Below are 17218 nucleotides of genomic sequence, written 5' to 3' on the forward strand. Positions count from 1 at the left end.
AAAGCAGGAAGGCCCTCAAAGAATAAAGATTGATCTCAGAGGTTTGTCCCAGATCCTACAAGTTTATCATATTGCAAACAAGGATGATCCAGTAAAATTTCTTATTGGATCCTGCTCCAGATTATCCCCCTTCCTAAGAACTTTCCCATCATTCCCCAAACAATTCACTTCCTTGAGAGAGAGTAAGGATGAGAGATGCTGAGGAAAGAATTCTTCCCCAAAGCTTGACCCTGACTACATTGGGATAAAGGTCTCTCGTTAACGGGATATTTAGAAGCAAATTTGAGAATATCTGGTGCTTGCTTCTCTCTAAACTTTGTAGAAGTGACTGAGCAGGGGGTATAAAAATGTGCTCTGAAAAGAAAGATGGCAGGAACAGTAGTTCACTGTATTGTCTCGTAAGAAAAACTGGCATAGACATTTAGATGGCACAGTAAATAAAGTATTAAGTCTGGAGTCAAGAAGACATTTTCCTGAGTTCAAATCTGGCCTCAGACACTCACTAACTGTGTGACCCCTGGACAAGTGACCCAATCTGGCTGGCCTCAGCCTATTCATCTGCAAAATGAGCCAGAGGGAAAAATGGCAAGCCATTCCAGTTTTTCTGTCAAGAAAATCCCAAATGAGGTAACAAAGAGACTGATAACAATTAAACAGTAAAAAAGCAAATAATAGTCATCAACATTGTTGTAGACACTGCTTAACTCTGAAGACCCTACAAGAAAAGAAAACAACACTTTCCATTTCTGATCAAAGGATACTGAGATAACATTGGTCTGGATTACTCTGAGTTCCAAATTTGACCTCAGACACTCACTTGCTGTGAGACCCTGGGCAAGTCACTTAACCCTGATTACCTTATTTTCCTTACCTATAAAATAAATTGGGAGAAAAAAATAGCAAACTTCATTCATAAAACATAATTACTGTTTTTACCTTTTCCTAGACATTTTTTGCTTTTTTGGAGTCGCATCATATTCAGCTCTATCCAAATCTTTTTTTTGAATTACCCAATTATTAATGTTAAACTTTGACATATGGTTCACATTTCCACATATAGAACATAAACAAATTGTCTTTATAGAGTCCTTTGAAATTAGTTTTTGATATTGGCTCTCATGTGTTGGATTTTCTATTGAGTTCAGATTGTTTGAAACAAAATCTTAAAAATCTGACATTCATTCAATATTCATTTTTTCATTTAATATGCTTAATTTTTCTGAATATAACATTTTTGTCTGTAATCCTTCTTCTTTTGATTGTCAATATATAATATTCCAGAACTTGTGGTCTTTTATTATAGCCACCGGGAACAATATCCCATCAAGCCAGAAACTAGAGTAGGTCTTCAACCAGTTAAGGCTAAGCTTCTCCCTCAAAGGTACAGCCTGTCACATACTTAGCCTACTCCATCATCTCCTTCTCTCTATAACCACTGAGAAAAAGCAAACCATTCTTTCTATCTCCCTTCCTATATCCAGACTTTCCTTTGAATGGCTGGATTTTGTCACATTTGGTGTCCAAATTTTGGGGTCATAGCTAGACCGCTCTATGATGCCATCTGTGGGCCTGACTCATTCACTTTGAAGTGGGATCCCAAGCAACAGGGTGCCTCTAACCATCACCTCTGGCTTCACTTCAGATGTCCCCTCTGGATCCCAAAACCAAGGCCATGGAAGCCAAAATCAAAAAATCCACCTTCTGTGTCCCTGTCCCACTGCTTCTGCACTCCCTGTGTGCTGTTCCATCTTACTAGGGCCCTGCCTTAGCAACACACCTGGCCTGGCATTCCTACTCAGTCAAGGTTCCCTCATTCTTCCCAGACTCAGACCCCTCTCCCCTTCTTGCTGTCCTGAAGGTGGAAGTTCATGTTTTGGGCTAAGGCTATCCCCAAACCCAGATAGCCTCAGGTCTCCCTTCATGTGGTTCTAAGGAGCTGGCCTAGAAGTATTTTCAGTTCAAATGGATTAATCCTTCATGCTGGGGTTTTATTTCTGGCCTTCTCAGGTTGTCCCAGAAGGCCCCCAGTTGTGCCCCAAGTCTTATATGATTTTCACTGTCTTCCTGAAGTGCAATTTGGGGTTGCTTTTGGGGGGGGCAGGGTCAATCTGGAGAGGTTGGAATTTTCTCTGCCATCTTTCCAGAATCCTCCTTATAACTATGTGACTTTAAGCAAGTCACTTTATCACCAAGAAATTCAGTTTTCTCATCATAGGATAGTTATTAGGAAAGTAATTTTAAGTACTTTTAAAATATAAATTGTTACTGTTATTATAAAAGAAATAGCATATTACCAAACTGAATAAGCTTATCATTCCATAGACCTTCACTGTTAAACTTTTATAGTCAGTCTTGTCTAACATTTGTCCTCTCTACTTTATTACCTGCTTAGGTAATCACTGCCTAGAATCACACGTGGTCTTGTGGAAGAACTAAAGCACCTAGCAGTCAATTCTAACAGCATCTACATGTAGTTGGAGCTTGCACTTTGTACAAATAAACATTATATTTGTGTACAAACAAACAAAGCTATTTAATGTTTATTTAACATTGGATTTGGCCTCCTGAATCCAAGCATGGAATCATGAAAACTCACCAGTGCTGAAACACTGATACCTCCTGCTGACGCACCAAAGATGGTCACTGAGTTTGGGTCTCCTCCAAAGTTTACAATGTTCCTCTGGACCCACTGGAGTGCAGCCACTTGGTCTAAATAACCCCAGTTCCCTCGGGCATGTTCATCTCCAGTGCTACAAGGGAGAGAAGAAAGGAGGAGGAAGATGAATGATAAGAAAGGAAGGGACAACTACTATTATAGTAGCAAGGAAGGAAATGGGAAAAAGTGAGATGAAGTGGAAAGATTCACTAATAGTCAGAAGATACCCAAAATGTGGCCTAGGAGATACAATTTATCATCATGAATAAATCACTTAATCTTTCTCAACCTGTTTCCTAATTTATAAAATGGACATATCAACAACACTTACCACATATAGTGGTGGTGAGGCTCAAACCTTATAAAGAGGTGGAAAAAGTGGCATTATGGGAAATATGGAATAATCCTAAACTCATCCAGTGTGTGGTCAGCTTTTGTTGTTATTGTTCAGACATTTTTCAGTCACATCTAATTTTTCATAACCCCATTTGGGATTTTCTTAGCAAAGATATAGGAGTGGTTTTCAATTTCCTTCTCTAGCTCATTTTTGCTGATGAAGAAACTGAGGCAAACAGGGTTATATTACTTTGCCAGGCTCACACAGCTATTACATGTCTAAGGCCAGATTTGAAATCATAAAGATTAACCTTCCTGACTCCAGCCCAAGCACTCTAACAAGTATGCCATCTAGATTCTGGTTACTTACCACTTTACTATTGTTAACTCTATATGTAGATTCTGTTTTCTCTTTTAGATATAATTTGATGAAGGTCTTCCAATTTTCTTCTGTCAACTTCCTGGCCCCAACAAGTCCTCAACTTGATAAGTATTATTGATCTCCATCACCAATAAATCTTGGGTGAAATCTCTATATCTTTGGTGATCATCTCTGCTTTCCTCACTAATATACCATGCTATTGTCTTTTCTTCATTTTCTTCTCTGAATATCTTTCCATCCTGTCTATTCAAATGGCACAATTCTCCTCCTATCTCTAACAGGAAATTTGAACTTGATCTAAGCCAGTGGTAACTGCTACTTCATCTGAACTCCAGTAGTGAAGAATTATTAGGGCTTGTAATTCTCATTTGCTATTTATCAAAAATTGCCTTATTAATACTCAGTTTAGTGAGATAGCATTTTGTGCTGAACAGAGATAAACAATAGAAGATTTATTTCCACTTTCCTCCACACTACTGAGAAAATAGTAAAGAAAAGAGTATAGCTCATCTGCTTTACTTAATCACATATTTCAAGTATTTTGACCTAGCTTCATTTATATATCTCCTTTTCAATTAGTCAGGATCTTGAAAGTGATTAGGACTTTAATTACCTAGCTTTTACATAGTTTCTATGGCATTATTTTGAGAAGAGTTCCTGAAATTTCCCCAGTCTGGGACATAATAGAAATTAAAAGAAAATTTCTAATTTACCCACATATTGTCTAGAATTATAGACTATAAATCTGCCTCAGGAAAAAAAAGTGCATTTGATTTATATTCTATGGGTCTTTATTTGCTTAAGACCCTATCTCATGAGCATCTCACTAAAATGGTTTTATTTATTAGTTATCCAAGTTAAAGAATTCATGGAAAGCAAAGCCATTTAATGAACTAACATAGTAACAAATACTGGAAATAGCAAGTCAGTCTCAGTCTGAACACATTCCACTGGGTTTTTTTTTTGGTTGTTGGATTGATGTGTGGCTTCAGACTTAATATCTATTTAGTGAGAGCAATTGAGGTTATACTTGGAAAAGAGAGTCTGGCCAGGCATTGAATGATGTTAGATAAGACCAAAGAGTCTGGCAGACAACATGAAAAGGTAAAGTCCAACATATGATGTGAAAGTAGAGCTCATTCACCATAAAAGAGTAGGGCAGTCTGGCAGAGACAAGGTTATGCTCAGCAAAAAGAGTGGGGAGAACACCCGAAAGGGACAATACAGCTTTTGGCAGTGATTTGATTTTCAGTCAATCAGCAGTATTTTAAAGCACTTACTTATCAATAACTGAGAGTACCAAGACAAGATCCAAATAATCCTTGCTTCCAAAAGGATTTTATTTTGTTAAAGGAAACAATATGTACACAAATAAGCATAAAATATGTACAAAGTAAATAAATGTGATTTTAAAGGAGTAAAGAAGCAATAACAGCTGAGAGCTTCAAAAGGTATCATATAAGAGGTTGTCCTTGAAATGAGCTTTGAAGGAAACAAGGGCTTCTGAAAGATGTTAAGAGGAGATAGTACTATCTAAACAGAAGGAATATTTTTTCAAAGATGCAGTGATAGAAAAAAGAAGGCTATGTGTCAGAAACATTAATTCTTCCTCTTTATTATATATGTAATTATGGGGAAAAGTGGACAGATTTATGGAAAGTGGTGATCTTATTGCTGTTTTGTTACTTTTGCTTTCAATGAATTCTGTAACTTGGATAACTAGTAAATAAAACCATCTTAATGAGGTGCTCATGAGATATGGTCTTAAGCAAATAAAGACCCACAGAATAGAATAATCTGATCAATTATTTGGAGATAATGATAACTTCAGAAATCAATCATGCAGTCCAATCCCCTTTCTGGAAGCTCAAGGAACTAAGGATCAGAAAGATGAACCAAGCTATCCCAGGATACATAGAAAATAAGTGGAGAGCTAGTGATCACCAATTTGGGATCACAAATACTCCAACGAGCTATATTTCAAAAGAGTCATGATTTCCAAAGGTGTGGATACATCTTCTGCCAACATAGACCATGGTCTCCTCTTTCTTCCCTATTTGCATGCACACATGTGCACAAATATATACACATATGCACACACATACATATACACTGAAAATATAGAATAATTCTTCCTGTTAACAAGCTTCTCCAAACAGCTACACTTTGTTCATAAAATGGTAGACTTTTTAAAAGTTAAGCCTGCACTTAAATTTTTTTCTACACTTCTAGGAACTGCCAAAATTTTTGTTTTACCAGCATTCAAAATATTTAAAAATTTATTATATGCCTAGTTACTTTACTTGCCTCGTGTCTAGTACCATTTTAGTTCATCATTCATTCTTCTGACTGAGTAAACTTCCCAATATGCTGTAAGGGTCATGTAACTCCTCTAGTAAAAAACTTCAGTGTCTCCCTTTGTTCAGGCTAACAAATTCCTAATCCTGGAACTGGAGGCTAGCTACAATCTGACTTAGTTTACTTAGTAGCTAACGTTCTTTCAAAACTAATTCTCTTCACATACTCTACATTGTAAACAGACTTAGTTGTATTATTTTCTCATCCTGACTTCTTATCTTCAAGAGTTTACTAACACATCTACATATCTGGAATGAAATTCACTCCATTTACTCTATTAAAATTCTTCTTTCCTTCAAGGCCCAACTCAGAGATTACCTCCTTCATAAATCATTGCCTGATCTCCTTCTCTCAGGTGAGAATGGTGTCTTCCTCTTTGGTTTATTTATAGAAACTTTGTCTGCACTGCTCCTTCAGACTTATCTCTCATTTTGTTTTTTATTTATCTTTCCTCCAATAGGCTGTATATTGGAAGGGGAAAGCAATATGAGCACAAAACATATCTTTGTTTTCTACTCATAACTCATGAATTGAGCACATATTGTACAATTAATAAATGCTTCACTGAATTGAATAGTTTACACATAGAAGATACTCAACAAATTTACGGAATAAGCCAATATAAAACAATAATTCAATGAATGCTTATTGAACTAGACTGAGAACTTATACTCTCTAGAAATAGATGGTCCACTGTAGACTTGCAATAATATTGACTATATTTGTTATATGCTCATCATGCACCAAGCATCTTATTTGCCACAATTTGTAAATCCAAAGAGATCATATAATGGAAAAAAAATCCAATAAACCCATATATGTACCCAAGGGGAAAAAAGAAAGAAAAATATTATCTCCCAGGATCAGATAATTAAATATATTTTTAAAAAACCTGTTAAAATTCTGAGATACCACTACACACCTGTCAGATTGGCTAAGATGACAGGAAAAAATAATGATGAATGTTGGAGGCGATGTAGGAAAACTGGGACACTGATGCATTGCTGGTGGAATTGTGAATGAATCCAAGCATTCTGGAGAGTAATTTGGAACTATGCCCAAAAAGTTATCAAATTGTGCATACCCTTTGATCCAGCAGTGCTACTACTGGGCTTATACCCCAAAGAGATACTAAAGAAGGGAAAGGGACCCGTATGTGCCAAAATGTTTGTGGCAGCCCCATTTGTAGTGACCAGAAATTGGAAACTGAGTGGATGCCCATCACTTGGAGAATGGCTGAATAAATTGTGGTATATGAATGTTATGGAATATTACTGTTCTGTAAGAAATGACCAACAGGATGATTTCAGAAAGGCTTGGAGATACTTACATGAACTGATGCTAAGTGAAATGAACAGAACCAGGAGATCATTATATACTTCAACAACGATACTGTATGAGGATGTATTCTGATGGAAGTGGATTTCTTCGACAAAGAGAAGATCTAATTCAGCTTCAATTGATCAATGCTGGACAGAAGCAGCTACACCCAAAGAAAGAACACTGGGAAATGAATGTAAACTGTTTGCATTTTTGTTTTTCTTCCCAGGTTATTTTTACCTTCTGAATCCAATTCTCCCTGTGTAACAAGAGAACTGTTTGGTTCTGCACACATATATTATATCTAGGATTTACTGTGACATATTTAACATGTATAGGACTGCTTGCCATCTAAGGGAGGGGGTGGAGGGAGGGAGGGGAAAAGTTGGTACAGAAGTGAGTGCAAGGGATAATGTTGTAAAAAAAAAAATTACCCAGGCATGGGTTCTGTCAATAAAAAGTTATAATTATTTAAAAAAAAAACCTGTTAAGAGAAGTGCCACAACAATTTCAAAATTTCAGATTTAGAAGCATCATGGGTTGCTTTGTGTAAGTAAGTTTCCACACTCTAAGTCTTACCTATAGAATCCAAAGATTCCCAGGCGGTACTGAATAGCCACCACTACAACATTCTCCAGAACTGAGAGATTTGTCCCATCAAGAGTTGAAGCATCACCCCCCAAAAAAGCCCCTCCATGGATCCACACCATCACCTGTGGAATAAGAGAAGAATCTTATTGATCATTGCATCCCTGAATAAAAAGGAACCTCAGAAAGCACATGCTTAAATCATTGAGGCCAAATAATTGAAACTACGGAGATTCTCGAGATCTCTACGGAGATGATAGAGTTTGCTGTAATGAATCCTAGAATACTGGCCAGAAAAACTATATTCTAATGTGGATTCCATCATTAATTTGCTATGTGAATTGAGAAAACACTTCTATTCTGTAAGTTGGCCACCTGTGTGTAAAGGTTTGGACTAAATAATCTCTAAAGTACTTTTTAATTCAGATTTTACAATTGTATTTCCTCTAATAGAGTCTCACACACAGGGAGGAGGGAAGCTAAGATGGATCAGGCAGCTTAAGAAAGTCATTATATTTTTCCTGGACCTCTGTTCTTTGGGTTAAACTTTTCTAAAATAATTCCACTCCATTGATATTATCATAAGAAACCAATCCAGAAAAAAACAATAAAGCAGATCTCAAAGCTTTAATAATCTAACTGATTTGGAAAATTTATTTTTTGATAAGAAGAAAAAGAAAATATTCCTGAACTTTCCATATTTGAGTCAGTTAAATAAAGTAGATATGTGTAAGCCAGAAAAAGGAAAAACTTTGGAAGAACATTGTAATGGGCTAAAGCTTGAGTTGATGCACTGAGGTCCCAAGCACATGAGGCTAAATAATAATTGGACCATACTCTATTAATATATGCTTGGAGAAAGAATGGCCCCCACCCACTCTTTGTGCAAGTTCTGATGTATTGTATAGGAAATGATGTAGGGATGATTTTGGTGGGTGAAGAGAGAGGGGTGGGGATAGAGACAGAGAGAGACTGCTGACCAGGTTCGTGTCACAGCCGCTCACATTCCTATCGCCATCCCCCTTCACCTCCACAAAGAATAAAGATCGAAGATTTTCCCCTAACCTGAATTCCTGACTCTGGCTGATTTTAAAAATGTGTGGTCATCACAGAACATGATAGCTTATCTTAAAGGATTTGAAGGGCTGTCATGAAAAAGAAGTTTTGGACTCATTTTGTTTGCCCTTTGGGTTAAAATAAAAAAAGAATGAAAATGGGAGAAAAGTAGAAATTTTTTTTGTAACAAAATTCTCAAAATAGAATGCTTTAATAGGTAATTGTTTTGCATATACACACACACATACTACCACCATCACCACTCCCTCTGCCCCACCATCACCACCATTGGAGTCTTCAAACAGATGTTAAATAACTACTTATCTGATATGTTATTGGGGAGATTCCTGTGCAAGTATGAGTTTTATTAGAAAACTTCTGAGGTCTTTTCATTCCTGAGAAATTATACTTACATGTTTAATGGGGATTTCTTAACTTTTTTGTATGTATCATGGACTCCAGTGGCAGTTTGGTGAAACCCATGGTAACCTTGTCAGAAAAATTTTAAATGCATAACATAAACTACATAAAATTATCCCCCCCAAAACAGTGATATTTAAATAATTATGTATTCCCCCTCCTTAAAATTCATGACTTCCCTAGAGGAAACTATCTAAGATTATGAAGGCACTCAAAACTGTCCTATAATTGATTAAGAGTGCTTAAGTTAGAGATGGAGTACTGAGGATTTCTGGTGAGATCATTCACCCTAATCCTTTAATCAACTTTTTTAAAATGTCTATATCATATTATGAGTAGGACAATGAAAAAAAGTCACAGTTTCTTATTTTTCCAACCTAGGATGGTTTAAAAGGACTGGAGAGGGGAAAAGGCTGCTTATAGACATTGGGCAGTGGGTAGAAGCAAAGAGAAGAAGCTTTGGAGGGACTGGCCAGGCAGTTGAGCTGTGAGTCTTGGAAGCAGCTATAATAGAACTAAAGATAGTAAGTGAATATACACTAGTCAGAAAAATATTACAAAAGACCCTTTTGCCAGTGATGGGAACAATACCAGGTACCATTTGGCAGCTTCTTCTTCCATTGCTCAGTTCCAAGTTGCAGTTCAAGGGTAAAGAAGAGATTACAGTCTAGTGTGGCTCAGTCAACAAAAGATTAGGCTGAGGCCTTTTTCCCAGCCCAAGATAACATAAGAAGTCAGAAGGAGAGGTCCCTGAACCTGAATTGGGGACTTCTTTGATGTAAAGTACAACAATAACATCAGCTGTGGCCCTCAAGGCTATAGCAATGATTACAGCAGCAATTTGTGAAGCTCTTCAAAGATAAAAACAACTAGTCAGAAAGAAAATTCAAGGGGCCACCATGTTGGCAATGGGCACAGGACTGGATGTTTTTGAGCAATCTATTGCTCATTACTCAGTTTTGGTTCCAGTTCCAGGGCTGGGGGGAGTGTTTGTCGTTTCAAGGGAGTTGGGCTTCTATCTGAGTAAGGACCAGAGCACAAACCATTGATGACACCTCTTCCCTGATCTCCCTCTTAGAATTAACTGTGAAAACTAAAAATCCAGAACCTCATGGTAGTGATTGCCCCTATCCACCCATGTGAATTAAATGAAACTCTCACAAATATTTCAGTCAGTAAATACATTAGGAAAATGAATAATCAACAAAAAAGGAATAAGCAAATCACAAAAGCTACTATGGTGGTAGGACAACTAAATACATGAATTTAGAAAAAGACAACAACATGAAAATATATATAAGCAAAACATCAAAGAAAAATGCCAATTAAAAATTCAACAGGAATTTTTGAAAGAACCAATGAATATGATAAAAATGAGAAAAAATATGCTTTTTTTTAAAATCAACTGAGAATGGTTGAGGAAAAATTGGGAAGTGAAAATAATGAAAGAAAAGAGTGGGAAAAAAAGAATTCGCAGGTTGGTAAAAGATGTACAAAATTTTATTAGTGAAAATAACTCCCTAAAAAAGCAAAATTATCCAAATAGTAATGAAGAAAGTAATTCCTTAAAAAATGGGCAAATGGAACTTAATAACTCCAAAAAACATAAGAATCAATAAAATTAAAGCAGTAGAATGGGGGGGAAGTGTGAAACATCCCTTGGAAAAACAATTGGACTGAAAAATAGATTAATTAGAAATAAAAATTTTTGGACTACCTGAAAAATTATGATTTTTTTAAAATTGCCTAGACAGCATATTTTTAGAAATTACAATGAAAAACTGTCTCCAATATCCTAGAAACAATTAACAAAAATTGAAGAACCCATTGATCATTTCTTGAAAAAGAACCCAAATGAAAATTTCCAGGAATGTTGTAACCAAATTCTAGAGCTCCCAGATCAGAAAGAAAATAGTAAAAGCAGAGAAAAAGAAACCATTAAAATACTATGGAATCAAAGTTTGGATCACTTTAATAACTATCATGATAAAATTGTGAAGGACTTAGAATCTTCCACAAGGAAAATGAGCTTGGGTCACAACTGAGAATAATTTTTCTAGCCAAATTATGTCTAAACCTTCAGTGGGAAAAAAAATAAATATTTGATGAAATAGTGGACTTTTAAGCATTACTTATGAAAAGATCAGAATTGAATAGAAAATATAACATTCAAACATAAGACTCAAGGGAAACCTAAAAAGGAAAACATGAAAGAGAAATCATAAGGGAATTAAAACACTTGACCTATTTACTTTTTTTTTTTTTTTTTTTTTTTTTGCAAGGCAATAAGTTAAATGACTTTTTTGACATGGCTCTTTTTAACAGCGAGGTGATTCAGGCCAGTTTCAATGGTCTTCTGATGTAGAGAGCCATATGCATCCAGAGAGAGGACTGTGGGGACAGAGTGTGGATCACAACGTGGTATTTTCACTCTTTTTGTTGTTGTTTCCTTGAATTCTGTTTGTTCTCATTTTTTTCTTTTTTTGATCTGATTTTTCTTGTGCAACATGATAATTGTGGAAATATGTGTAGAAAAATTGCCATCTAGGGGAGAGGGGAGAGGGGAGAGGGGAAGGAGGGAAAAAATTGTAACCCCAGGTTTTGTAAGGGTGAATGTTGAAAATTATCTTTGCATATGTTTTGAAAATAAAAAGGTTTAATAAAAAAGAAAACTAAAATAAATGACTTGTCAGAAGTCACACAGCTAGTAAGTGTCAAGTGTCTAAGACAAGATTTGAATTCAAGTTTTCTTTACTCCATAGCCAATGTTCTAGTCACTGTGTCACCTCACTGCCCCAAATATTTACATTCCTAAATGGAAAATTGATAAATTAACTCCTTAGTGGAAGTCCCCATGGACAGAGATTAGGAGTGTGAATCATTTATGTTAGGACAATCTCAAAAAAACAGTGGAGTGAGAAAGAGAAAAGAGAAAAGAAATAAGTAAGAGGGAGAAAAGAAGCACATAAGGAAGAGTTTTTTCCAGTGGTTATAAGAGGTAATGCTTGAAGATAGATACAAAGAGATGATAGATGATTGATAAATGGATAGATGATAGGTTTATATATTAAAATATAGTCATAAATCTTACTTAACAGAGAAATAAGAAGGAAAGGGGGAAAAGAGAAAGGAAGGACTGATAAAAAGGAAAAATGATTAAGGAAGTAAAATTATTTCTGCCTTTCCTTAACTGCTATTGTTGCTGATGCAAGAAAAAACCATAACCCAACAAATCCAAAGTTAAAAACAACCCAAACCATAAACTCCTTACAGGTAACTTAGTCTTTGATGTCAGGTCAGCTGGGGTGTAAATGTTCAGGTACAAGCAGTCTTCTGAATTTTTCAAGGGCATATCATTCATCTTCTCAAAAAATTTAGCTACAAGCTCCCCTCCAAGTGGATTCTGGGCACACCTGTGTAATGAAATATGGGAAATCAGTTTTTCTACAGAGCACCTCAAGAAATCCTATTGGAGTCAAAGGATCACTGCTCAGAAATTTGGAAACTGGTAGGGCTCTTAGAGATGACCTAGTCAACACATGTATTTTACATAGGAGGTTAAACTGAGGCCCAGGAAAGGAAATTATTTTGGCCAGCATCACATAGGTAGTGAGTAACACATTCAGGATTCCAATTCAAGTTCACTCCTCCATCCCAGTCCTCTTACTTTCCTTCAGAGCCTCTATTTCACCTTCCAAAGGAGAAATGATAAATGACTTTCAATGTCCTTTCATTTTCCTTTTAGTTTATAAAGTGAGCTACTTACTTTCTGTTTTAGCATGTCCTTTCTTCCCTATGGGCTTTAGTTTTCTCTTCTAGAAAATAGGGAATAGATGATTTTTAGGCCATCTTTCAGTTCTGACTTTGTATGAATAAACTTCTTTTTGTTCTCAGGAAAAATAGAATGAAAAAAGTGGGGGAATTGCAGTAAGACAGATGGTGTATGGGAATTATTCTGATTTGTGAAACATTGGCATTCTTTCAGAAATAGTCAAATGCAAAACTTGAACAATAAAGCTGCTCCTAAGTGCACTGGAAGTCTTATGAGCTTTCATTCTCTAGATTTTCTGCTTTTGGGGTACACCTTATCCCCACTGAACTTTATGAGAAAAACAGAAAAGTTAAGGAATAACCCAACATAAGAGTTATGAGATTGGAGATCCTGGCTGAAATCATGATTCTTATTCCAAGGCTCTTTCTCCCAAACCATCTACTTTAAAAGCACTGAGCCCAGGGATGGAGAGGCTGCTTTATAATTAGATGTGGTCTGACAAGTATAAAAAGTGGAGGCAAGGGAAAATTGTCATTTTTCCAGGCCATATGTTCCCAGAGATTTATCCCAGCAGCATGTATTTAATAGGGGGACTGCAGCAGGTCCTTTATTTGTTCAGTGTAGCTAAAGATTCTAAGAGAGATGCATTACTTTATAGCTCAGGACCATTTCACTATACAAAACTACTCCAACTTCTTGTAGCTTCAAAGCTTTCATTAAGAATAAGAAAAACAACGTTTCTAATGGAAAGGAGAAGAGACAAAAAAAAAAAAGAATTATGGAATGATTTGAGGATTTAGAATTGCAAAAACCAAGAAAAGCATTAGGAGATAATTATCTTAATTAGAAAATGATGATTTTCTCTATTTAAAATCCTCCCTCTCCAGAAAACCTAAAGACTGATGACTTTACCTGGGAGGGTTTGTAGTAGTGCTCTTCACATAGTCCCAGGGCTCAAGGGGCTGGGGTGGAGTAAACCTCAGGGATCCAAGGGGGGCTTTGGCAAAGGGGATTCCCAGGAAAACATTGGCAGATTTCTCAAATTCTTGTAGTATCACTTGTTTGCCTTGGACTTTCCCATATTCAGTGTCCACTATAGGTGCTGAGGACTGTGGCCCTGTGCAACATTAAGAGAAAAGAAGGTGATTTCATTTGAGAAGGCACTATGGCAGAAAAGAATAAACATTGAATAAGAATTCCCTATGGTACTGTTTTTTTTTTCTCTCTTAAAAATGGGGAGTAGAACTAGATGATTTTGAGTTCTTTTTCAATTTTGACTTTCTATGAAGCAGGATCCGTGAGTATGTATATCTCCCTACCTCTGTTCCATACTGAATGACCTTGGAAAATAAAGAAATCTCTCTGGACTTTCTGCTCCTCACCTCTAAGTAAGAAGAAATAATAATTCCTCAGAGGATTGTTTTAATATCAAATGAGAGAATAGAAATAAAATTGCTATATATGATATATAATAATAATAAATTATGTTTCTAGAGACCTTTTTTATTTACAAAAAACATTGCTTACAAATAAGATAAATAGTAATATTATCCCAATTTTATAGATAGTGAAACTGAAGAACTTAAAAATGCCTTATTCAAACTCACACAGGTCAAAATCTTTCCCTTTTTAAAAATGAATTTTTATTGACCTCTGTTTTAACACCATCAAAATTTCTTTCAGTATTTTTCCTCTACTTCTTCCCAGTCATCTCCTATATCAAATGTTTTAAATAAAACGTAAAAAATTATTAAAACCAAGCAACACATCAAAAAAGCCTGATGACAAAAGAATAAGTATATGAATAGGATCCCTTGGTCCTTTCATGTCTGCACTTCTAGGAGCCAGGTAGAAAAATTGTTGGGTCAAGAAGTATAGATATTTTAGACACTTTGTTTGGAAAATTCTAAATTTGCTTTCCAAAATGTTTGTACTGATTCACAGCTCCATGAAAAACATAATACTGTGTCTATCTTCTATAAATCTTTAATTGACAATTTCACTATTATATCTTTGCTATATTGCAGTTTATGTTTTTATTTTTATTTATTTGGAGTTTTCCTTGATGTTACTGCTAATAATCTTCAGTTCTTCTTTTGAGAAATATTTATTCAACTCCTTTGTCCATTATTATGGAAGAGGTTCTTTTTTTTTAAATTTTGTGTATATATCTGTAACACAAAGACTATTTTATCCCATTTTCCCACTTGTAATGCTAAATGCAGTAACTGCTGATAATTTAATTCTTCATAAAAATTTATTTTTTCCAAAAAGATTGACCAGTATCTGCTGACACTTTAGCTAAAATACTATTAAAATTTCTCTGTAATTTTTTATGGTTGGCTTTTTCTGTTTCTTTGTTTCTGAAAGAGAAAAAATTACCCCCCAAAATCTTACCCTGAATTGTGAATGCAATAAAGGAGCAAATAACCAGGGAAATCAGCCACATTTCATTGGCAGCAGTTCTTTGCCACATACTGATTGCAGTGATTTGAGCTGGTTTAAGGGTTGAGGTTGCTTCTGTACTGCACAGGTGTAGATTCGTTGAGTGACTCACCCCAGTGCTGAATGAAGGAAAACCAAGTCAAACAAAAACAAAAAAAGAATTCTTCTCTTTCCTGATGAGAACCAGATTTAATATCTTGAGACTCCACCCATAATCAACTCACTTTCTTCCTTTGCAGGACTTTAATCATTAAACATTTTGTTACAAAATTAAATACCATATCATTAAACAAGGTCAAAGTGCAAGGAGATTTCAGTGTTTTATGAGAAGTAGAAGTTTTGGGTATAAGAGTAAACTCTGTAAAGTTTTATGAAAATAAAAATTGGTAGATTGTCACTTCATAAAAGAGGGACTTTAAATGACTTGAAACTGCTTTTAAAGTTGTAAGTTGAATTTTAAAAACTATAACCTTAATTGAGAAATCTATTCACAAGAGATTTACTGAAGTTCAAGGAAGTATTAAAATAAGAATTTAAGAAAATATTATAGGAGAAATTAGAGTAAAACCCATTAAGTTTAAATAATTATACAACTTATAACTTAAAATAAATTTGATACTTGGTATTAACATCATATGTTGGAGAATTAAAGATTGAAATTAAATTTCTAATTCTTTGAGTCTCACATATGATATGAAGAGTCACTTTGACTTTAAGTTCAGTAGAATACTTACTTCCAAAGCAGTTTCTGTTTCCTAGTCTCTTAATCTGAAGTTTTTGGATGGTACTCTGGAAAATTGGTTTTAACTTTAATATGGATTACAAATTCTTTAAAAGGTAAACTTAACTATAAGAAATGATGATCAGGATACCCTCAGAAAGACTTCCATGAAATCATGCAAAGTGAAATGCATTGTGTAAAAAGTAATAGCAATATTGTAAGATAATCAGCTAAGAATGACTTTGTTATTCTCAGAAATAAAATGATTGAAAAAAACCCCTTTAAAATATATAATGAAAAATACAATTCAGACCCAGAGAAAGAGCTGATTGTATCTGACTATTGACTGAAGCAAACTTGTTAAACTTTACTGTTCTTGAGGATTTTTTTTGGGGGGGTGGGGTAGGAATATATGTTTTCTTTCACAATAACATTTATGGAAATTTTTGTATAGCTTCACATGTGGTGAAGGGGGGAGGAGGGAGAAGGGAGGCAATCTGGAACTCAAACATTTAAAAACATATTAAAATGTTTAAAAAAGTCTAAAGGAAAAATAAAATATAAAATAAAAATGAGAAAATTTGTATCATTAAAAGTTTTATGTAAAAAAATGCAAAATTTATTGCAGAATAGAAATGTAATTTTTTGAATAGATAGCACAAAGAAAAATTTTAAATCATCTTCAGTCTTCAAAAAAATTAAAGTTAGAAAAGTTGGAATTTATTAATCCTTGTTTTACTCATTGCTTTTACACAACTAAACTGAAGAAATCAAGCACACCCTGTTACAGGGCATGCATTGGAACTCTCAGATTGCAAATGAATCCCAAAGTGTTCCCAGAAAAAGAAGTTTTTTTTAGAGTCAAGAAGCAATCAAAGAGTAAGTAAAATATAACATTTTTTAATGAAAGATTCATTAAGTTAGAGTAAGAAAACAGAATAAATAGACTTAACTTAGAGTTCAGAAAATTCTAGCCTCTATCAATTTTTTTGGAGTGTAATTCCTATTAATTCTAATGAACATATGAAGTTTAAATAAAAGTAGATATTTAAAATAAAAAAATTATGATACAAATCAAAGAATATTTCAAATGCAAGTCATTCTTGACAATTTGACAATGAAACAAATTTGTATTATAGATCATAAAGTATAATAATTAACTTA

General features: G+C 34.8%; 1 protein-coding gene across 1 annotated transcript in view; it reads right to left on the minus strand.

Annotated features, from left to right (window-relative positions):
* LOC100929190 (liver carboxylesterase 1-like) overlaps positions 1-15418 on the minus strand; it is a 40798-nt gene extending 25380 nt beyond the window's left edge. Inside the window, exons 1-5 of the mRNA XM_003759047.4 lie at positions 15286-15418; positions 13801-14005; positions 12388-12529; positions 7632-7765; positions 2597-2750 (exon numbers count right to left, since the gene is read on the minus strand). Of these exons, the coding sequence (XP_003759095.2) occupies positions 2597-2750; positions 7632-7765; positions 12388-12529; positions 13801-14005; positions 15286-15364 (714 nt within the window). The 5' untranslated portion in view covers positions 15365-15418. The remainder of the gene's footprint in view (positions 1-2596; positions 2751-7631; positions 7766-12387; positions 12530-13800; positions 14006-15285) is intronic.
* Between the last annotated feature and the right edge of the window lie 1800 nt (positions 15419-17218).

Source organism: Sarcophilus harrisii, chromosome 2 (assembly GCF_902635505.1).
Source record: "Sarcophilus harrisii chromosome 2, mSarHar1.11, whole genome shotgun sequence".
Classification (NCBI taxonomy): domain Eukaryota; kingdom Metazoa; phylum Chordata; class Mammalia; order Dasyuromorphia; family Dasyuridae; genus Sarcophilus; species Sarcophilus harrisii.